The sequence below is a fragment of the Barbus barbus genome (assembly GCF_936440315.1).
Source record: "Barbus barbus genome assembly, chromosome: 16".
In the NCBI taxonomy this organism is placed as follows: domain Eukaryota; kingdom Metazoa; phylum Chordata; class Actinopteri; order Cypriniformes; family Cyprinidae; genus Barbus; species Barbus barbus.
The window spans coordinates 30,045,275-30,069,446 of record NC_136744.1 but is presented as its reverse complement, the minus strand read 5'-3'; the positions used below and the strand labels follow the sequence as shown (position 1 = coordinate 30,069,446).

The 24,172-nt window shown below is 34.1% G+C and overlaps 1 protein-coding gene across 8 annotated transcripts; it reads left to right on the top strand.

Annotated features, from left to right (window-relative positions):
- Nucleotides 1–770: 770 nt before the first annotated feature.
- Nucleotides 771–23,718, top strand: blnk (B cell linker). 8 transcript variants are annotated; one of them, XM_079437437.1, is made up of 25 exons: nt 771–1,143; nt 1,287–1,349; nt 6,809–6,855; nt 9,431–9,496; nt 10,558–10,614; nt 11,356–11,402; nt 11,968–12,008; nt 13,757–13,886; nt 15,507–15,610; nt 15,694–15,766; nt 15,855–15,911; nt 16,003–16,028; nt 16,487–16,509; nt 16,856–16,918; nt 17,239–17,269; nt 17,471–17,519; nt 17,601–17,673; nt 17,767–17,794; nt 17,880–17,910; nt 19,106–19,196; nt 19,293–19,324; nt 19,460–19,509; nt 19,713–19,796; nt 21,592–21,747; nt 23,167–23,718. In XM_079437437.1, the coding sequence occupies exons 1-25, from the start codon at nt 1,075–1,077 to the stop codon at nt 23,281–23,283; spliced, it is 1,608 nt and encodes a 535-aa protein (XP_079293563.1). In that variant the 5' UTR covers nt 771–1,074; the 3' UTR covers nt 23,284–23,718. The 8 variants fall into 8 exon arrangements, with proteins under 8 accessions (XP_079293563.1, XP_079293566.1, XP_079293565.1 ...); XM_079437440.1 differs by having other exon boundaries at nt 931–1,143; nt 16,859–16,918; nt 17,474–17,519; XM_079437439.1 differs by having other exon boundaries at nt 971–1,143; nt 17,474–17,519.
- The last annotated feature ends 454 nt before the right edge of the window (nt 23,719–24,172 follow it).

Here is a 24,172-nt window from a genome sequence, read left to right as displayed (position 1 = left end):
CCACCCGGGAAAAACATTCAGGCTCAGGATTTTTATTTTTTGCTTTAACTCCTGTATAGTGTTTCTAAATAACAGCACGGTTAAAACAACAGCCTAAAACTTTCCATTTGAGGCATTTTTAGATGCAGAAAGTTATCTTGAGCTTATTGCATCTCGTCTTTGTGAAAAACCTATTTATACCCTAGCAGCTCTTGAAACTGACCCGTTTGAAAGCACTCGAGCTGTGGTGCATCTTCTATGTGCGGCCTACAGACGAGACAAAGACACAGGTTAAATGAACAGCTCGAAATGACATTTCCTCTCATCTGGAATTTGCAGAAACCAGGGCCAAAAATACACATTTAACAAACATTTTCACCTGGTAAAATATATTGATAAATACAAAATAATAAAATAGATCAAATGGTCATTAAAGAAATACATTATAGTGTATTATAATTTATGCATTTGTTTATTTATTAAATATATATATTTAACATATAATAATAATAATAATCAGGACAAACAATTATGCAAAACTATTTATAGAAAATATAGAAAATGTTTAATGAATTGTAAGAAAATAAACACAGTGAAAATGTGACAACTTGCCCCAAACTGCCATAATTTTTTGCTTTAAAATAGAAAATAACCCAATTTTTTCAAATCACCAATGAAAACCAAACAATTGGCTAAAAGCCTCAGTTCCTGACATAAAGCTCATGTAACAGCTAGTTCCGCTCTAAATATGTATTCATTTCCCTTTCTGTCTCTGCAACCTGTGTTTTCCCACAGAGAAGGACTTTACTTTAAAAAGCAGTTCATTCACACTTTGTGCGCTGTTAAGTGGCCTCAAAATCACACGTCAGTTGAAATAGTCTGCTGTGGCTTTGCATTACCTAAACAAATTAATTCCTCACCACAGTTTCAGACAGAGAAGTGTGAAAAAACAGTCACGTTGGGTCAGTTACCGTCAAGAGGAACTTCCTATGTTGCATGAACTTGCCTCTTACGATAAAGAGCAGTAAAGCCTCTGCTAAATGTTAGTTATTATCAGAACCGGTTGAGAGGAGTTAGTCTTGCCAACTGACCAGGATGAGTTTACCAACCAGAGAGCAATGTGAGGGCTGGAGTCCAACGCAGGTCGCTGCTCTTCTGAGTCAGGTGAGCCTTTGGAGATTCAATTTAGGTTTTTTTGCAAGAGATATTAGCAAGACTATTCGTCTTTTTCAACATTTTTTGTTATTTTAATGATGCACACAATGTTCATTCACGACTATGTAAAATAACTAAATGTTTGTTGACAGCACAACATGAAAGACTGTGCAGACGCTGTACAGAGAAACAAGATTGACGGCTTTCGCTTTCTGGTAGGTTCCTTTCTTGCTCAATATTGATGCAAATGGCACATTTAGCTAAATCAAATCTGTTTTCTTTCATCATTTATATCAGTTGTTTCCACTAATTCACACATTTTAGATCATATCATTGATGAATGTAATAAAAAACACAGCAGTGCTTTCACACTTTCACATGGGGAAGCGAGCAAATAAACCTGACTTCCTTAAATGAGTAATGATGACTGCTGGTTTCTGTAATGGATTTGCATTGGTGCAGATATTAGATGAGTGTCCCAAACGTGGTCTAACAAACACGTTTCATGATCTAACTGGGATAGTTTAGCTGTCAGCTAACATTTCAACATGCCTCTGAATCAGCGAAGCAGGTTTGGGTGAGATTACCTGTAGGAGTGCTTGGGAAACCTGTTTGGAAACAATCATAATGTTTGCTGTTCCGTTTGGTGACAGAGAAATTACACCCTTCATAACGTGGGTAATTAATAATTTGACATTTCCCAATGAAATAGGATATTCAATGAGGAAAAACTTAATGGTGGGGCTTGAAGTAGGCTGAAATTAGGTTATCAGTCCAACAAAATTAATGACTGAGCACCATATAAACTCTGAAAGTAACTCGATTCAGCCTGAATCTATTAAAATCAATTACAAAATGTGTGGATATCAATGTTTTGTTGGATTGAGTGTAGACAGTATGTGTGTAGTTTTGTGATTATGGCTGGCAAATTAAATGAATGAATAAATAAACTATTAAAAACTTAAATTAAACAAAAAGCTTTCAGCCTGAGACCCTGGGATAGGCCCCACCTAAAATAAAATAAAATGTACAGGTTCAGACTTTTTTATAATCTCATTCAAAGTATGTTGAAAATTAAATACACTTCGTTTGTGTTTTGTTGACTCAAAAATAATATTAAATAAAATACAAAATTAAATAAAATACATAAATAAAAATTGAAAAATAAAAAAAAAATAAAAACTATTACCTATTAAAAATTGAATACACTCAAAAATAAAACGTAAATAAAATAAATAAAAAATATAGGCAGAGAAATTAAAAGAAAAAATTATACAGAAAAAAGAAAACTTCATACCTGTTTTTATGCTTCTTAATTATCTCATTTAAATTACGTTGAAAAGGAAATACGGTATTTCTTATTTTTGTTTTTCGGAATTAAAATAATAATATAAATTAAAATAAGAAGATGTAATGAAATAAATGAAATAATACAAAAAATAAAAGAAAATTAGAAAAAAAACATAACTGAAAGGAAACTTCTTACCTGTTTTGGATGCTTTTTCTATGTTGAAAATGAAATACATCGTTCCTCATTTTTGTTTTGTTGACTCAGCGAGTTGACCTCCTTCTTTTAGATTAGGGGAAAAAAAAACACTACTTCCTAAATAGTGATTGACCAGCCAGCAGTTTAATTCACGCACAAAAAAAGGCATTTTTTCCATTTGTGGCCTTACTGGCACTGGACGAGTGCAAATATACTCTATTTGTACGAGCTTCATCAGCCTTCTGCTCGAAGTTCAGTGAAGTCATATGTTTTCCTCTATTACTCCTCTACATCACTCCCACTGTCCTCCTGAATGGATGTTAAGGGCATATATTAAGCATTTTTGCATATTCATGTGGCGTTTATACGGTAACCATCTGGTGAAAGAGTCTGTAGATCACAGGAACGTTTCCTCTGACACGCAGTGAGTGTGTGCTGAGAGCCTGATGAGCCATTTGTAAACAGAACATGATCACTTTTTGTTGGGGAGTAGTGGGATGAAATAACCAACGATCACTGTAAAAAATGTTATTATCAGAAAGCAAATATGTTTGTTTGTTACATTACATTATAATTCCAAATAATTAACTACCTTTTTTAAGTTATGCAAGATTCAACAACATAAAAAAAAAAAAAAAAGCTGAAATAATTTGAAATAGTTTGATTATATGAAAATATTTAAGGCAGCAACTGATATAAAAAAAAAGCTGAAATAAATATAAGATGAAAAATGAACATTTATTTGAGAACTGATATAATCTGAAGTTGGAGCACTAAAATTACTAACTAAATAAATAATTAAATAAAGAAAGAAAGAAAATGTAAAACTAAAACTGAAAGAAAAATCAATTAAACCTAAATAGTAATATAAAAAAAACACAATTTTGTGAATAAAAAAAATAAATACATTTTAATTCAAATTTTAAACTGAATATATAAAAATAAAAAACTATTCAAAATATTAATAAATACTATAATAGTAATTCTAAGTTTTGTTTATTGAAATAAAAAGTAAATATAAGATGAAAATATAAACTAACTGTTTCCTTGAAAACTTTAGGTTGAAATTACTAACTGGAAATAAATCAAAAGAAATTAAAACTAAACCTAACCCTGAACTAAAAATTACAAAAAAAAAAAAAAAAACTGTATTGTACTGTAAGATGAAAAACCTTTCAAAGAAACATTTCTTATTTTCATAGTTTAAGTTAAAGCATTAAAATTAGTAACTGCAAATAAACTAAATCAAAAACCAAAAGTAAAAAAAAAAAAGAAAAGAAAAAAAAAGAAAAAAAGTTAAACCTAAATAGTAATATAAAAAAAAAAAGAAAAGAAAGCTTTTAATTAAAATGACTAAAAGTTCAATTAAAATGAAATCTGAAAACAAGAAAATTAAAAGCCAATTCAAAATACTAATAAAAACCATAAGTACAATTTTTTTAAGTTGAATCAGGTGGCAAAATTTTGCATTCTAACTTAACTACATTTTTCTTTTAAAAGCTATTTTTCCAACAAAAAGCAGAGGTCAAAACATTAGAGGTCTGTTTTTATAAATCACAACCCTGTGATTTCAATAGGAAAAGCACAGGAGAGAAAACGAGTCAGGAGTCTTCAATCATGAGCAGCTTGCAGCTTGGAAAGCAATTTTCTGCTGCTTCGCCAGCGCCGGCCGTTCTCAGATCAGTGTGAAAGATGAAAAGTGTCAACACAAGAGTCCTGGAGTCCGTTTGCTTGTCTTCTCCTCTTTCAGTACAGAAGTAACTGTGGCGTTTCATTCAGACAGAGCGCTGGGTCAAACTCGACGATCTCGTGTTCTTGATACAGAATTCCTCAGATGTCTTTCACGGCTTGCAGACAGTTTTGGACCGAGTTGTGAAAGCGAGGGGTGAGTGGATGTGGGACTCGAGCGGAGACTCTGCTGAGCTTTTTACTATGCAGCTGCGATTCCAGGCCTCTGCTGAAGTCTCTCTCCGACTCCTGGAGAAACTCCACATAAATAATTCACTTCAGCAAGCAGCATCCAGGAGGCGCCAGGGTGAAATATTCCATATTTTATTCTGTGTCAAAAGGCTAAGCTTGATTTTTAGGCAGGGCTAGGTGATTTTCTTGTCTTTGTCTCTTCAGAGAGCTGCAGGGATTCAGAGCACTCAACCTCTTGCATTTGTCTCTATTAGAGCCGGTTCTCTTCAGATTCTTAAGAAAGGCGCCTCGCTAAATTCGGATGCAAAGGGTTTTGAAGCTCGGGTCAATTCAGATACGTCATGCAGGAAGTATTACAATGAAAGCAGAAGGATGTGTGACAAACATTTTCATTTATAGCTCAATATTTAGGCTAACTAAAGCCTTGATCATGTGACAGTGTCAACCAACGTTCACATGCAATCAAAATTTAAAAAAAATACAGAAATACAATAACATAAATTAAAAGTAAAATAAGCCTTCATCTTATTTAAAAATAAAATAAAAGGCCTACAGCCCAGCATCCACATAGCAATGTACTAAAAACACCCTAGCAACCACATAGCAATGTTCTAAAAACACCCTAGCAACCACATAGCAATGTACTAAAAACACCCTAGCAACCACATAGCAACATTCTAAAAACACCCCACAACACCCTAGCAACCACATAGCAATGTTCTAAAAATACCCTAGCAACCACATAGCAACATTCTAAAAACACCCCAGCAACTGCGTAGCAACATTCTAAAAACAACCCAGAACACCCTAGCAACCACATAGCAATGTTCTAAAAACACCCTAGCAACCACATAGCAATGTACTAAAAACACCCTAGCAACCACATAGCAACATTCTAAAAACACCCCACAACACCCTAGCAACCACATAGCAATGTTCTAAAAACACCCTAGCAACCACATAGCAATGTTCCAAAAACACCATAGCAACCACACAGCAACATTCTAAAAACACTGTTAAAAGCAGTGCCCTGACAAACACTCAAAACACCTTCACACCACGACAGCGTCTTCGGTCTTCCAAGCAAACACCACTCATTTCCTTCAGAGTCAAAATGTCATTTAAAGTAAAGTTGCATCTTCAGGAATATTCAGACTCAGTAAAGACTAAAAAGGGCAAAATGAAAGGAGGCCTAAGAGTTCCAACATCAAACATAAATAGGCCAAATGCAGTATATACTATTGAGGATCATTTCTGTGGGTCTCATAGGTCTGCTGTCATCACAGTATGTCTATTATCAAAACACTCAGATGTATGGATTTCCCCAACACATATGGCATAAGCAGGTGAAAGGGAACACAGCCTGGCTAAGGACTCCACCTAGTGTTAGAAATGAGGAAAAAGCATGTTCAAGTTCTCTGATTACACAGAATTTGGCAGCTGCTTCATATAAAATCAAATAAAAAGTCTTTCAGGCTGTATATCTGAATCAGTTTGTGTTCCCTGAGAACGTATGGATCTGATCAACATTTAAGCCAACACAGATGCTCAGTGTGTCCATTATTATGGAGTGGAAAAACACCATTAGTAACTCTTTTAACATGGGCTATAGTTTTTCATTCCAAACATAAACAGTGCGTCCCAAAACAGAAAAAAATGCTAAATTAGTAAGTGGCATAACATTGAGATAACAACTGAATTATAAACATGATTTCACCTTTTGGCCTGACTAGAAATCACATTCTGTGAAGTAATATGTTGTTTTTCTTACTATGATCTAGCCTACTATTGTAATGTATATCATGTACAAGATTTAATGGCAAACTATTATATTTAAGAGGATTAATTTTTCATCAGCATATATTCATGCATTATTTTGCATGTGTGTGTATTTATTTATTTATTTATAATTTTAATAACATTTAACATTTTTCATTTATTTAATGCAAGAAAATAAATGCATATTTAAATATTTATCCTGTTATTATTTAATTGCAAGCCACATGTCAAGGACTTTTTAATTTTTTTAATTTATTTTTTTTTAATTTAACAACTAAAACATGTTGAATAAGACTAATTCATATAAACTGATCAAAAACAAAGCAATATAACATTTTCATTTAAAGCATAACAAAACTGTCACTAAACATTACTGATTCTCTTTGCAGAAATTCTCCTTGAAGTTATACAACACAGACGAGTTATGGAAAACTTTCCTCTATATAACAGACTGAAGTGATTTTTTTAACCCCGTTGTTTCTCTTGCAGACGCTGTCGGACGCTGACCTCAACAAATTCGGCTTCATTCATCGGCCGTAAGGAATCAGTTTCTGTTTCTATTTCTACTCTGCACCCCGCCGTCTGTTTGTAGAAAATAGTGAAGTGAATCCCATGGATTGCAAATCTATACATTGCATAAAAATACTAATTAAAATGTGTCCAGTTTCTGTGCAATTGTAGCCTCCTGACTAGTGCATGGCATGTGTAATTACACAAAAACTGGAAGACTGTCCAAATAGAAGTGGTAGGTTCATTTAGAAAGGAAACATTGAAAGAAAAAAGAAAAGAAATACTTGCCCTGCGTCCCAATGTGCATACTATCCACCCTATCTGCCCTAAATAGTGTTGAAATTTAGGATGGATAGTATGCACATTGAGATGCAGGCTAGGTGTTAATAACTTATGAATAATTTACTGCCATTGTGTGAAGCTATGTAAGATATGTAATCATGCAATCCATAAAAAGTAACTGTAACGGATTATGTAATCTAGATTACATGTAATCAGTTACTACCCAGCTCTGTTCACTGCTAAAACAATAAAACAGACATTTTAGCAATCCAATTTTATTTAATTTTATTTTTTTGCAAAGAAACCAATATATGTTGGGCAGAATATACACAAGCATTATATTATGTTTCTTTACTTGGTTTGCAGATCAAGCAGAATGTTTGCAGAACTAGGCCTAAATATACTGACGATTTAGGAATGTGAATTTGGCAAAGATACAAATCTATATGGTCAGAATGCAAAAAAAATCAGTAAAGAACATAAAATTGTTACTTTTATGTTGATCTAATGTTATATTTGCAATCTATATAAATTTTAATAATTTATAAAAATATAATTTTTCATTCAATTTTTATTGTAATTAATTTTTCTATATTTTACAAAATGCATGAAAAAAATTACAGAATTTTTTCACGTTCTACAAGATTTTGACATTTTAGAAATACATTTTTTTTTTTTTTTTTGGAAAGAAACAAATACATTTTATATAAAGTGCATACAAGACCAACTGAGCAAAAAGTCAGTTCCTCGTCAGTTACAACTGCAACCAAACATAAAATGCATACTTTCACTAACCTTTACAAACATTTTTAGAATCAAGCAGTTTGTTTCATATCCATGAAGTAAAACACGTGCACATTTGCATAATTATGAATACAAATTCATTAAACATCATTCATAGTGCAGCCTCTTGACTGGTAAAAAACAACAACAAAAGAGCGCAATAATCAAATTCATTAAGGGAAACCATTCATAATTATTATAAGATGCATAAAAGTTTGGAAAATGCACAGACAGAGAACTGAAAACACAGAGACGCAAGAAATAGCATTGTTTCATTGAAGTGAATCAGTTCAAAGTGTCTCTAAATATAGAGGTAGCATGGTATTCAACAGCAGTTTCATAATCCTCATTACCAACCACTTCTGTGGAGGAAAAAAAAAATAAAAAAAATCGCCCTCCTCAACACATCTGCAGCATGTGCTGCTTAACCACTGATGTCCAACACGCTCAGTATGAGCCATTCAACTACTACCTGACACGCAACTAGCAGCTCATATTACTAACTCACTGCAGTCAGTATAGAAACACAGAATGGAGCATTTCAACAGATTCACGGCTCCTGCTACGGATAAACTTAGGTAAGGCAAACTCTAAAATGATTTAGTTTCACTGTTATCTAAGCATAAGGAAGTCATCTGCGCTCAATTTCAGTCGGACTAAGATTTACATTACAGGGATTCATTTAAAATACTTATTTTTCAATAAATTTGATTTTTTATCTGCATCTCTGAAAACTAGCAGGAAGCTTTTGAAAGGTCACTGAAATCATTATTTACAAAAAGCAAAACCATTTAAGATAAGTGTTCTTTGGTTTTGTTTTGTAAACTTGTGGTGAAACTGACTGCTGCTCTTTGTGTCCAGGACACACCTGTGAGAGGCTATCAATAATAAAAAATTATAATAAAGATATAATCAGATATACAACAATACTTGATGCCAATGAAGGTCAGTGACCGGCTCGTATCGATTGATGGATATCTTGAAGTCATTGAGTGGTTTAAACTGGAAATATGTTGAGTTTCTATGCGGCGGTGAGGACTGTAATCATATTCATCATGTGTCTCGGTCACCTCTGTCTCTAGACGTTAGCAGCTCAGACGCTGTCTGTCAGACGCAGCTCACTTTGTTTCTGATAAGCTGTTAAAAACCCAGGCTTTACGCTTCAACAGAGACTTACAGAACGTCTGAGAGCTTCACGAAGCATGTGTACTCGTACAAATACCTATCCATCTATCTTAGCATTTAAAACAAAGTGTTTTTTTAAAGAAATTATTATTTTTATTCAGGAAGGATGCATTAAATTAATCAAATGTGACAGTAAAGACATTTATGACGTTATGAAAGATTCCTGTTTCAAATAAATGCTTTCTATTCATCTGTGAATTTTGAAAAAACAATGTATTTATATTTTAAAATATTCTATATTTTTATATTTTTGATCAAATAAATCCAGCCTTCTTTCTATTACAAAAGACACCCTACCAACCAAACTTTTGATCTGCATGTGCTTTTATTAACTCGTGTTTTGATTTTCAGGCAGCTCCAAAAAATCGTTCAAGACATAAAAAAGAACGACGACAGCCTTTTCAACAGACTAAAAAGGTGTGTTATATTCTGCATACATCTTCATGAATTAAAAATACAACAGTTAAAATTTGAGTTTAAGATATTACTCTAAAAACAGACGTAAGGAAACATCTGGTGACTGTCCTCAAACACATTTCGTCTCACTTCCTCTATTCATACAGAGGAATAGTCCCAAAAAGGCCCTTAGGTGTGGCATGCATGACAGAAACAATGTGAAATTTACTACAAAAACAAGCACTTGTTATTAATGAAGGAACACCTGACGTATAAAAACATTCATAAATGCATGTGTTCATTATAAAACACGAAAACCCAAAAATGGTTTTAGCTCATTCGTGTTTACAAATGTAATTATTTGTGGTGTTTGGCAAGTCAAGTATCACTGATACTATTGTTCATGCTTACGGTTTAGGGGTTTTTCTAAAACCCTCAAAATGAAACTGCAGTGCATTTTTGTTCCACGCCATTTGTGCTCCAGACATCAATGATTCATCAAATCATACGACTTATTGACAAAAGTTGTGCTGGTAATTTACCTAAGAAACTGGAGTTCTGCATATCAATTTGCAAAAAAGGCCAAACATTGCCTAATTTGGTGATGCAGAGTATAAAAATATCAATAACTTTCCATTATGTAGATTTTTTCACAAAATAGCAATGAAGATTTTGCTAATTATGTATGTGTGTGTGTGTGTGTGTGTGTGTGTGTGTGTGTGTTAATCAAAATAACAAGTGGTCGAATGTCAAAAGTTCAAAATGCACAATTTCATTTACCATCTACAAAAGGGAAAAAGCAGATATCAGGATTAGGCATCAAATAATGTCATGCATGTGAAAAAGGAAAATTTGAATGGTTTTCAAAAGCAGAAATGCAACAAAACCCACATATTTAGGGTTTTATTATAGAAAGTGTGACGTGCTCAATGTGCAAAACTGACACTATTTTTGGAATCAGCATCCAAAATTAGTATTAAAAACATAAACAAATTGTATTAGTTCATTCAGCAGATATGATACAGGTTGATGTTAATTGTCAATACAAATTGTAATTTATTCATTTTTTCCATTTATTGAAGGTTTCAGACTGAACAAACAGCTAATATTCTCAAAACTGGGAGAAATACGCTGGACCGGTATGATTAAAGTGTCACTGTGTTTCTGTTGATTGACGCTTCAGATCCTTAAAACCCAGCATGTGTATCTTTATCCATTTACCTGCACATGCGTCTGCTTAAATAAAAAATAAATATATAACTTATGAGTCAATTTCAGCTTATTTTTAAATCCAATTTTGTTAATAAATTTGATGTATTTAATTATTTAACTTATTGATTCAATTGAATTTGTAATTTATTTTAATAAAAAAAATTAATTATTAATTAATTTAATTTTTGATTGTTTAAATTTAATTCATTTATTGAATTATTTATTTTAATTAATTTTATTTTGTTTATTTAACGATTTAATTATTTAAAATATATATATCATTTCATTTCAAGCAAAAGACCTTGCTTAAAAGCTTTATCGAAGCTCTTATCAGGAGCAACGTAACAGCCTTTAAGGTTTCTGCTTTGATTCTGTCTGTCTGTGTGTGAAGCAATGGCACCAGACGCCCACCGTAACGTCTACGAGAGCTTTGTGGTGTCTTTGGAAAGACTTGCTATAAGCTGGCCTTTAACTTTAATAACCGTCTCATTATTCTGTGTCCTGCCACTGTGTGTTTTTGCTTTCGTATGTTATAGATGACATGCAATTATGTGCTTAAACGTTGCTGACAAATGAAACTCTGCATACTATCACTAATCCACAATGTGCTGAAATCAACAGGAATGAAGAACCTCCTGTATTTAGGGTTGCTTTTGGTTTTGTTTCAGAATTAAGAAGAAAAGACCTCCGAAAGTACCAGTACGAGACTATCAAGGCAAGTTCAAGTCTCTGAACAAGAAAGTGAATGTGCAGTTGAAAAACATGAACTTATTTTTACTTGATCTGATCTTAAAAAATGGCTTTACACTGAAAATAAAGGTGGTTCACGATGCCATAGAAGAACCTTCTTTTTTTTCCCCCTTTCTTTTATTGGGGCCGGGGGAACCTTTTTTGTCTGAATGGTTCCATAAAGAACCTTTAACATCTGAAGAACCTTTCTGATTCACAAAAGGTTCTTTGTGGCAAAAGAAGGTTCTTTAGATTATAAAAAGGTAAGAAAGAGATGGTTCTTTAAAGAACCTTTGACTGAATGCTTCTATGTGGAACCAAAAATGGTTGTTCTGTGGCATCGCTGTGAAGAAAGGTTTAAGCACCGTTATTTTTAAGAGAGTAGCTGATGTAACTCAGTGCAGTCGGGGGAATTTTCAGTACATTTATGGACCGTCGAAACACAATTATATCATTCAAAGTGCAGGATAAATGTTGTGTTCTCACAAATCACATGTCATTGTAAGTATTTTCAGCTACAGACCTCATGATCATGTTGTGTCACTTTTTAGGTGAAGCTCCAGATTCTGAGAGAGACTCTGATTCAGATTTTGTAAGTGCATTAGTCTACTTCAGTAAAAGACATTCGCAGCTCGCCTACAGGAGAACTTTTGCTACTGTAACGCTCAATGAATGTAACATAAGTAATAATGTAATGCACAATGAAATAACTCTATAGCCCATGTCACATGTGCATGCAAATCAATATGCTACCTCAAACTAACACAACTACTGTAACACATTTCAATTTAAGTTTCACAATATTTTTGAAAAAGCTGTTTTACATGAAATTAAAATGTCTGAAAGGTGACATGTATAATTAGTAACATTTTAATACAATTAAAAATTAAATTTGGAGTAGAAATTATTTTTACCCAGAAATTGCTAAATTTCACAAAAAAAATTAAACATTTAAGCAAATGTAAAATGTAAAAAAAAAAAAAAAAAAAAACTAATTAAAATTAGTGCTGTCAAACGATTAATCGCGATTAATTGCATACAAAATAAGTTTGTTTGCATAATGTATGTGTGTGTTCTGTGTGTATATTGATTATATATATATATATATATATATATATATATATATATATATATATATATACACACACAGTATATATTTAGAAATTTGTACATGTCTATTTTACATGAATATTTACATGCATTTCCATGTCTATATTTATATACATATAATTTATATTATAGATAAATATATTTAATATATAAACATAAAATTTTTCTGAAATGTATACATGCATGTGTGTGTATATATACATAATAAATATACACAGTACACATACATATGTGACCCTGGAGCACAAAAGCAGTCTTAAGTCGCTGGGGTATATTTGTAGTAATAGCCAAAAATACATTGTATGGGTCAAAATCATCCATTTTTCTTTTATGCCAAAAATCATTAGGATATTAAGTAAAGATCATGTTCCATGAAGATATTTAGTAAATTTCTTGCCGTAAATATATCAAAACTTCATTTGTGATTAGTAATATGCATCGGTAAGAACTTCATTTGAACAACTTTAAAGGAGATTTTCTCAATATTTAGATTTTTTTGCTCCCTCAGATTCCAGATTTTCAAATAGTTGTATCTCAGACAAATATTGTCCTATCATAACAAACCATACATCAGTGGAAATATTATTTATTCAGCTTTCAGATGATGTATAATTATCAATTTAGAAAAAATTGACACTTAAGACTGGTTTTGTGGTCCAGGGTCACATATTATGTAAACAAAAACTTTTATTTTGTATGCGATTAATCCCAATGAATCATTTGACAGCACTAAAATATTAATAAAAACTAACTAGTTGCCAAGGAAACATCTCATTTTAATTTAGGTTAATTTGATGTACTACACACTCAATAAAAGTTAATAAAAACAATATAGACATATAAAAAAAAAACGAAATTACTTAAAAATTAAAATGTAAAAAGTAAATTAAAAATTAAAACAGAAAAATAAAATTAAAATGAAAAAGGTAAAAATAAAAATTTAAATAAAAAATAATAATATAAATTAAAACTATAATCTCAGTGATTCTAAAATGGCACGGTCATGTACATCCAATTCAATCAAATCTTAAGTTATACATTTATTTGAAACAAGCAATGCCTGCTGACATGTCAAAGATGTTAAAGATGAATCTAAGCTTTAAGTGAAACATTTTCAAAATTAATGAGTAAAACATGTTTACACGTATACAGATTTGAACTGATGTAAAAGCATGAAATATAAAGAGACAGGAAATGCATTGATCACATATACGTCTTTAAATATAACAGGACAGCGATACGTACGAGGACCCTCAGGGCGATCATGACGACAACTACGAACCTCCGCCAAGGCTTGAAGGACACATGAAGGCCTTTACGGTCAGCCCGTCCATCACCAACCCCAGAGGACAGTATGTGGGTGAGGATCATGCTCTCTGTATCAGAAATCAAAACTGACTCTGAATTGTTGTCAGAAGTCGTATATTATTGTTAAAACTCATGCATTTGAATGGCAATTTACTGTTTAGATGGTAATTGTTTCTCATGGGGACATAAGGTCATTTCAACATTTACAGGAGCTAGTCAGTGATTTTATTGAGGTCTGAATCTAGAATGTCATTGTTTTTTCCACACCATCCGCATAAAGACTCCCAGCAGAAGTCTTTTTAAATCCTTTTTGACCACTGCCAAGCACCGTGCACTAATTGTTGGGCTTCACGGTAATGCACGCACATTTTAAACATGGATATTAAATATTTAAGAATTTAAATATTATGCTATAGTTTTTAAAATGCTTTTCTGTCTTGCATTTTATCTCTAAAAAGGGTGGATGTCTTTTTAAAAATGTAGAAGTTAGCAGAAATACGTTTAAGGGAAAAAGGTAAACATCTGACCCAGCTATTTATTGGACTAGTAAAATGATTAGTTGTGCAAACCTTTAATTTAAATGTATATAATAAATATTTGACATTTCTTTTGCATGCCATAATGATGGCCCATTTAAAAATATTTGTGACTTTGTTTTTTTTCCTTTCTTTTTTAAAGCTCCCACTTACTGTAGTGGAAGGGTGATGTAATATGCAAATATTTTCCAGCATTTCTATAAAAAAAAATGTAAAACGTGAATGGTAGTGGTTAAAACTCAGAGATGTGGAATTCTATATTGATATATTCAAAATAAAAAAAAATAATAAAATTACCAAAAAAACAAAATGAAAATGTAAAAATAAAAATGAAAGCAGAAAATAACTATAAAAAGGTAAAATGTAAAATAATAAAAACGGAAAATGTAAAAATAAAAATGTGAATAAAAAGATGCAAACGACTTTTGGATTGATCCCTTCTTGTAAACTCAGAGGTGTGCATTCATATGCAATTGAATTACCACACGAACATGGGGTTTGACAAAACTTGGCTGTGAATCTTTACACAAATGCGAGGAAAAACACTGACGTTCTGGATACAGACGGCAATAAAATCACTGACAAACTCCTGTAAATAAGAAACAATGCGAAACAAGAAAAACACAAAAAGGGCTTTGTGAATGATTCATGGTGCACTTTATTTCAAAGAAAACTAAATGTCTAAATGTAAAAACTTGACTTTCCTTTTCAGCTGTTGTCACTCCTATTTCCATAATCCAGTCGATTCCTGATTGAACATTAAGTTTTGTCCAACATTTTTCACTCTCAAACTCGTCATACGTACAAAGAAAAATGGATTGTGATCACTGACTCCACTTTAAAACTCATAATTTCTTTACCCACGTCTTTCCAAACCTGTATGAGTTTTTTTTTCATCGAACACAACAGATTTTTGAGAGGTTTTGAATGAAAAGTGATTTTTTTTGGGGGAGCATAAAAAGCCTCTGGTCACTATATGGACTATATAATTTCTTCAAAACTGCTCCCTTTGTGTTCAACAGAATAAATGTGAACAAAATTAAGTGGATGACGTAAGCCTAAAAGGTTCAGTTCTACAAAAGAAAGTTCTGTTAAGCAGCAATAGCATGTAAAACCAGACTTCCTGTGTCTTGCAGACAGCTGCCATGGTCGACCGGCAAAACCAAACCATCCTTTCCATATGCAACAGAGGCACAAACCCCCACGACCGACCCACCGCAGCCTGGCAGAGGAAGATGACGTAATAACGGCTTGTACTGTTAACTCAGAATGTCATTTATCACACAATAAACTCCTGATATTAAAGCACTCTCCTCCGTTCAGGGCGATTACATTGAGCCGGAGGGCGAGCCGGTTGATGATAATTACATTGACCCCACTGAGAAAACACTAACAAGTAAGATGACAGAGGAAGGCGTTTATTTTGTAGCGCACTGAATTATTAATATGACTGTAATGGGTAAATCAAGTCCTAATGTTTATAGAGCCGACGATTAACAGAACAGCCAAACCGTGTATTCCTGTCCTTGTAAACAGTCCGGGTGAGAGTTTCATGAGATTTCAAGAAATGCACAGTTTCAGAAGGATTTTTGGAGCAAGCATTTAATACACTCTAATTCTTCTTTTTTTTAGATTTCTATGAGGTTTCTGATATGAAGGTGAGCTGAAATAAAGAGAGCTTTGATGTGATATTCAGATCAAAATAATAATTTTCTTTGAATGCATTTTATTTAGCAAGAAAAGTCTCTCATTAGATTCTAGTAACCTAATACAATAAATGGAAATCATGATTTTAACACAGTTATTATTATTATTGAAGTTAAAATCAGCAAATTAGAGGTTGTACAACATCATGCATAATATAATAATATTTTTTATATTTACAATACTATATTTACAATAATATTTGATATATAATTTGTATTATTTAAATAAATATATATTTATTTTTTACTTTTTAAAATTTAATTTTATATAATTTATTTTTATAATTTTGCCATGAAATTTGACCTGGACAGGTACAACAAATAACATCATGCATTATATAGAATATTAATTTATGGACTATTAATTTGCTTTATAACTGCTCTGACGAAATGCTTGTGTTTAATTATAGGAGAATTCTCAGTCTAAGACAAGGTAAAACTCCATTAAAAATTAACCCTCCTTTTCCAACATTACACACACTGAACTCTTTAGCAGTAATTACAGCACTAATAATATTCAATTTGGATAAAAACATGCCACTTTGACTTCATTTAAGGCAGCGATTACACATGAGACTAGAATAATTACAAGTTAAAATCTACACAACTACATTGTGAAGCTTACAGTAAAAGTGTTAATATGACTGTTTTTCTAAAAGAGCAACAACAGGCTTTAATGATTCAGTCCTGCACTTCCTCATGTTCTTTGTTAATGAGTCACAAATCACATGCTTCTCTGTTCTGTTGTTCTCTGTGAAAAAAAGTGTTTTTCTGATCAGCAGGAGTAACACGACCCTACAACCCAACATCACACATATGGCGCTACCTAAAGCCAGTCCACGGTATTACACAACCATTATTACCTGACAACAATTACACACCACCAGATTAGCTCTGCATTCACCACTGCTCAATTATTCAGCAACTTTACAAACATTTATCATTATAACCGTATCAAAATATTATAGCTTCTATCAAATTACGTTAGATGCATATATCCATACTTCTTCAGTTTCATTATTTTGGTTCTCTAACAATGCTAAACATTTATGACAATGACAACGTCACAGCCATCTTCGAAAACACTACAAAATATGCCTAAGATATGTGTTTTAAAGAAAGGTTGATTGCACAAATAAAAAACAATTTTATCTATTCACAGAATGAACCTCAGAAGGCCAACAATAACTCCAGTGAGTACTGATGATTTTTTAAATTACTTTATATATATATATACACACACACACAGTATATATATCATAAAAAACATGGTGCAAATATACAACATGTAGTCTACATGTGATTAGCATGTAAATACGTGGCCTATATGTACATAAGAATGTAAATGCATGTTTTGAATGGAGAAAATTATGATGGTCTATGTGTGTTTTAAGCAGGAACCACAGTCAGAGGACGAGTATGAGGTGTGTGACGCGGACGACAGTGAGTATCAGTCACAAACCAGACCTGAGCAAGTGAATGCATGAAAAAGCATGTATGTAACATGTGTCTGATTCTCATTAGGTGTCAATGAAGGGCCAGGGGAGATCACAGAGGCCCGGAGACCATCAATGCCCACACCGCGACCTAGAGACCTGTAAGTGACTCCCTTAAACACTGAACAATACTAAATTAATCTGCCATAATATCAGATTCACTATCTAACAGTTCATCACTGCTGATCTTTCAGAAAGAAACCTAATCCTGCTTTGACACCGGTATGGACTCGTTTATTTGATCTAATCTCTACTATTTAATGGTAAATCAAAGCATTCATTGACAAATACTTGTCCATTTTTGCAGAAACCAAACATTGCTCACAGAGACAGTGAAGGTAACTATCAAAATCACTGCAAAAGAACAGAGAGAGCAATGGCTATGTTCAGAACAGACTAGCATACGGCTTACAGCATTATATATGGTGCATACTGCACTATTTTAAATAGTAAGATGCAAAACAGAAAGCATCATGCTGCAATAAATGTTTCAAGCGGTTTACTACACTGTGGTCATGTGACCTCATTACATTGCATTTGTACCTCAGCAAGAGATGCTCATTAATGATCTCCAAAATAAATCTAAGTTAAACAATGTTTTTAAGTTTGGTAGTCAAACCGATGCAGTATTCCACAATACATGCTCTGTTTTATAATGTGCAATTTGGCAGATCCATACATGTATAAAGAAAATCAGCATACCACACAAATAAAAACTACACTACTGGTCAAACTGATGCTGTATTCCACAAATTAAGCTCTATTTAATAATGCACAATTTGCATTATGGATGCATAGAGAAAAATAGCATACACCATGTTTCTGATGCAGAATTTCACGTGCAATTTGGCAGATCTATGCATGTAGAAAACTATTGTACCGCACAAATATTCCACAAAGTAAGCTTCATTTCACAATCCACAATTTGTCAGATCCATGCATGCATACAGAAAATTAGCATACTGTACGTTTCCGATGCAGTTTTCGGCAAAGTAAGTTCTGATTGATCATGCACAAAAATGCTGAATTTGTCAGGTCCATGCATAGAGAAAATCAGCATGCTGCATGATTCTGATGCTGTATTCCAGCACAAGCTGGCAGATCGATGCATGAACCCATACAGAAAATGTGAATACTGCACGTTTCCCCATGTAGTATTCCACAAATTAAGCTGTCAATTTGGCAGATCCATGCATGCATGCATACAGAAAAGTAGCATAGTGCACAAATAAAATCTACACTGCATTTAGTTAAACTGATGCAGTATTCCATAAGTTAAACTCTGTTTTAAATGCACAACTTGACAGACGAATTAAGCTGTTGCAGATCCATATATGCATGCATACAGAAACTTATACTGCTCAAGTAGCACTAGTATGTTAGTAGGCTATTCTGAATATAGCCAATGGCTTGTAGATGTGGCCGACATGAGAGTTTCCAACACATTTATAAAAAGCGATTTTAACTCTGACCTTGTATTGTTTTAGAGCGGATTAAAGTCGCCTATTAACAATTGCATGATCTCTGTTACAGCCACATCTATTAAAACAACGCCAGTAACTATATCACGAAGCCCACCGGACACCATGCCAAGCACGTCGCCAACAGGGTTCCATCGAGCCAAGTAAAAAAAAAAAGTTGAATTTTCTCCTTTATGCATAAACTATTCTAATTTCATGAGAAAAAAAGGACTAAACTACAGTCTCCTTTTCTGCTATAGGATGCCTCTGCCTCGACAACTTCCCTCCCAAAGTAAGATTCAAGCTTCTTCAGTTTGCAATAGATACATTTATGTGTCCATAAAGCCCATATAAATATCAACACATTCTGACAGCCTTGATGAATTTCGTTTTCTAGCTGTTGATTAATATTGTTTTATTTCCACAGGCAGAGGGACGTTGCCTTCAGACAGCAGATCAGCTAGAGATGCTGAAGAGGTGATTGCAATTACTGACCTCCCTTTAAATGCATTTCTTCTTTATGTATATGTTTTCATTTTGTAGGGTTTGGCTCTGAGAGAAAATGAAAAAGGCTCCTGATGTTTGTGTGTCTCAGTTCGCAGCATAACTACTATAATCAAGAACATCCCAGCATGTACTTGCAGTGTCTGTCAGTCTAACTGTCCTGTTCTCTCACACAGGAAGCTGGTGTGTATAAAAAGATTTGGTACGCCAGCAGCTGTGACCGCAAGACAGCAGAGGACGCTCTCATACGCTCATCTAAGGCACGTCAGACCTGCACAAAATAACCCAAAACTATGCTGAATGACACTGCATTATAAATACCAGCTAGAGCAAGGAGCAGACAGGACTATTGTTAACTAAAACCATAAAAACATGTTCAGTACTTGAAAGAAAAATTAAATGTTAACATGTTAATATATAAAAAAAAAAAAAACTTATTTTATTTCAGCAAGGCAACATTTCTTGTTTTCAACTTGATGTGACCTATTAAAATAAACTTAAAAAAAAATAATAATAATATATACACACACAGACGTGTGTAAAAACATAACTTTAACTAGAATTAAAATGAATACAGAAAATAAAAATAGAAACTACTTCAAATATATATATAAAGTGAAAAAAGTGAAAGTGACGTGACATACGGCCAAGTATCGTAACCCATACTCGGAATTTGTGCTCTGTAATTAACCCAAGGCTTCGTCTTCATCAATGTGTATGATACAGAGAATCCAAGCATCAAATTTATACTTAGTGCCTTCTTTTGTGGTTTTCCATCCTTACACATGATAATCAAGTTTCCATCTCTCAGAGTCTTTGCACTATTTATTTCTCCTAACACTTTATTCAGAGATTTAGTCAGTTTAATTGGGTTTATCGTCATACCAGGCTCTGCCAATTTCATCATTACTTTATATTCTTCTGTATTTTTCCTACTCACGTGATCATCCTTTCCACTATCCGTAAATGATCCTTGACTATTAGTTTTCTTTCTTTTCCGATTGACTACTTTCCACCATTCATTCCCTCCTGCACTCCCGCTACACGAATCAGCTTCCATTTCCGGATCACTTCCTGAATACAGCATCACTTCCGGATCATTTCCTGCCATTAGTGCTCCAGTCACAATCCAGTGTTGCCACCCGTCAAACACCGACTCCTCCCATTTCTTCTTCTTCTTCTTGTTCTTCTTCTTTTACGTTTAATGGCGGTTGGCAAACCAGCTTAAGGTGCATTTCCTCCCATTTCTCTTAATAATTGCTGAGATGTTTCTACACCTTTATTGGAGTCCACCTGTGGTAAATTCAATTGATTGGACATGATTTGGAAAGGCACACACCTCTCTATAAGGGCCTGTTTACACCTCACTCAAACCACTTCAGGAGGTGGTCTAGGCCACATTCCAGACCAGCCACATTCTTTTGGAAAAATCTACCTAAAATACAGTCTCGTTGGTCAAAAAAGGTTCCCTACCCCTGCTTTACAACATCACCAGTTAATTACTGGCTGCTGTCTCATAGCTAAAACAGTAAAATGTAGCTAAAATAGTAGTGCATGGTGCAAAAGTTGTGGGAAGTCGTAGCCTAATGGTTAGAGAGTCAGACTTGTAATCCAAAGGTTGTGGGTTCAAGTCTCGGGCCGGCAGGGATTGTAGGTGGGGGGAGTGAATATCCAGCGCTCTCTCCACCCTCAATACCACGACTGAGGTGCCCTTGAGCAAGTGCCCAAGTGCCCAACTGCTCCCCGGTCGCTGCAGCATAAATGGCTGCCCACTGCTCCGGGTGTGTGTTCACGGTGTGTGTGTTCACTGCTGTGTGTGTGTGTGTGTGTGTGTGTGTGTTCACTGCTGTGTGTGTGCACTTTGGATGGGTTAAATGCAGAACACAAATTCCGAGTATGGGTCACCATACTTGGCTGAATGTCACTTCACTACACAATGGGTTCAATTTCCAGGGAATGCATGAGCTGATAAAACACTTTTAAAAAGCATGAAAATGCATAAATGTAAAAATATCAGTCTATCTCTATTTGTCTCTTTGTCTGATTTGATTTCAGGACGGCTCTTTTCTGCTCAGGAAGAGCTCTGGGGTGGACGCGCAGCAGCCGTACACGCTGGTGGTGTTTTACAACAGCCGAGTTTACAACATCCCTGTCCGGTACATCGCTTCCGCCAAACAGTATGCTTTGGGGAAAGAAAAACAAGGAGAGGAGGTAAAAACCACATGGATGTTACCCCGAAGAGTATTTGGACACTTAATTCACATTTAAAATGAAAATGTTGTCATTACTTGCTCATTCTCATGTCAACCTAAACTCGATAATATTTTAATAATGCACTCATACCACTCCGCTAATGTGACTTAAGTGTCAAAATTCATTCTGATGTCTATGGAAGCTTTTTTCTGCCACAGAATAAAAAAATAAAAAAGGTAAGGTAAGGTAAAAAAAAGGTAAAAAGGTTTTATTTTTATTTTTTTAACTCATAATTCTGACATTTTTTCTCAGAATTCTGAGTTTACATGGTTTTGTTTTCGCCACAGAAGATGGTTCCAAACAAACATTTGTGACTCAGACCAACACTGCAGTGTTTCCTTTCTGGATGAATCTGTTTTTGAACAAATCATCTGAGTCAACGATTCAATTATACATTCATAAAAACAGTCGCTTGCTTCATTTCTAAATGAATCAGCCGTTTTTTGCTCGAATGAATGATTCAGTGAATCAGGGCCTTGCTGCCACATGCTGGCGGTTTTAAGTGTCACATTTATTTATCCACGACAGGCCTAAACCAGACAAGGTACTAAATGTTGTGTAAAGGGTTAGTTCACCCAAAAATGAAAATTCTGTCATTAATTAATCACACCGTTCCAAACTTGAACTCGTGTTTGGAACACAAATTAGGATATTTTTGATGAAATCCAAGAGCTCTCTGACCCTCCCATCAACAGCAAGGATCCAGCCACGATCAAGGCTCAGAAATGTAGCAAGGACATCGGTAAAATAATCCATGTGACATCAGGGGTTCAACCGTAATTTTTCAATCTTTTTGTGCACAAAAAAACAAAAATAACAACTTAATTCAACAATTCTTCTCCTCCTCATCCCGTATGTTGTGGCGTGCTGCCATTGTGGAGAATATCACGACGCATGTGTCTGTTTCTGCATCATCTAAACAACACATGCATCAGTTATTTTACCGATGTCCTTGCAAAGTTTCTGGACCTTGATTGTGGTAATATCCTTGCTGTCTGTGGAGGGTCAGACAGCTCTCGGATTTTATCAAAAATATCTTAATTTGTCCTCCGAAGATGAACAACGGTCTTACGGGTTTGGAACGACATGAGGGTGAGTAATTAATGACAGAATTTTCATTTTTGGGTGAACTGTCCCTTTAATTATCATTATCAAAAAAATAAATATCAAGATATTATTTTTTATCAATATGGCACACCCGTAATATAAACTCATAATTGCGAGGGGGGAAAAAAACTATTATGAGGTAATAATAATAAAAGTCATAATTATTATTTTCTTTTTATTCCATAGAAAAAAACAAGCTTCCATAAGTTTCACTGCATGAGGTGAAAAAGATCAGTCACTAAACAATCCTCTCTTTCTCTCTCTCTCAAGCGTTTCAGCAGCGTCTCTGATATCATTGAGAACCACCAGAAGAATCCTCTAGTGCTGGTCGACTCTCAAAGCAACACCAAAGACTCCACCAAACTCAGACATGCAGTCAAGCCATGAGGCAACAAACTGAATCTGAAGCCGCTGTGGAGACATTCATGACAAATATAACTGCATTCATTCAACTGTGTGGTAGTTTCACATCTTACCCTGATAGATGATGGAAATAGATCTACGCTTGCAAAGCTGGGACTTGCTGCTACTTTTATAACCTATTTTGCTGAATGCCAGGTTATGGGCCGTTCGTGCAGGACGCGCTCTTGCGTTTGGAAACAGCAGCGAGACGCAGTCAGTGTTGCGCATTTAAATACAGCGCAGGAGAACGCGTTTTGTGCAAACCTTCCCGAGAGAACAGCAATGTAGTATAAAGATACGCAAATATGGTACAGCTGTACAGTTTATATGTTTATGGGTGTATGAATCGATGCATAACCACATCTGTTTTACCTTATATGAGGTGTCAGTAAACAAAAAAATAAACGGCTTTTTTTTTAATAAAGTGGTTGTTTTGTGTATGTTTTGTAAAATTATAAGGATATGCATTGTACAATCATAAATAGTTGCATAAGGGGAATATTATGTGTCATGTGGGTACTGTAAATATATACAGTGGTGGCTAAAATGATTAGAACACTAGTATTTTCAGCAGCTAAAAATGGTTTTAAGTCAGTTATTTCTATCTTTTGCTGTAGTGTGTCAGAAGGAAACATCAGTTTATATTTCCAAACATTCATTTTGCCATTAATTGTAATAATCCAGTGATATTTTTGTTTGTGCTCCACACAGAGATCTGATCTGATCATCATCCAGTCTGTCTGGAATGACACGAAGAAACAGAACAAACTGAGACTAAATCCAGAAGAACTGTGTCTCCAAGACGCTTCAAGAAACCTCCTGCAAAGCTCCTGAGAAACTCTGCTCAAGTGCACCGAGGGAAAGCTGCTTTAAA

Coding starts and splice junctions, on each gene's coding strand:
- blnk (XM_079437437.1), top strand. CDS start 1,075: ATGAGTTTACCAACCAGAGAGCAATGTGAGGGCTGGAGTCCAACGCAG. Junction 1,350..6,808: donor TTGACGGCTTTCGCTTTCTG/GTAGGTTCCTTT, acceptor TTTCTCTTGCAG/ACGCTGTCGGACGCTGACCT. Junction 15,912..16,002: donor TGTCCTTGTAAACAGTCCGG/GTGAGAGTTTCA, acceptor TCTTTTTTTTAG/ATTTCTATGAGGTTTCTGAT.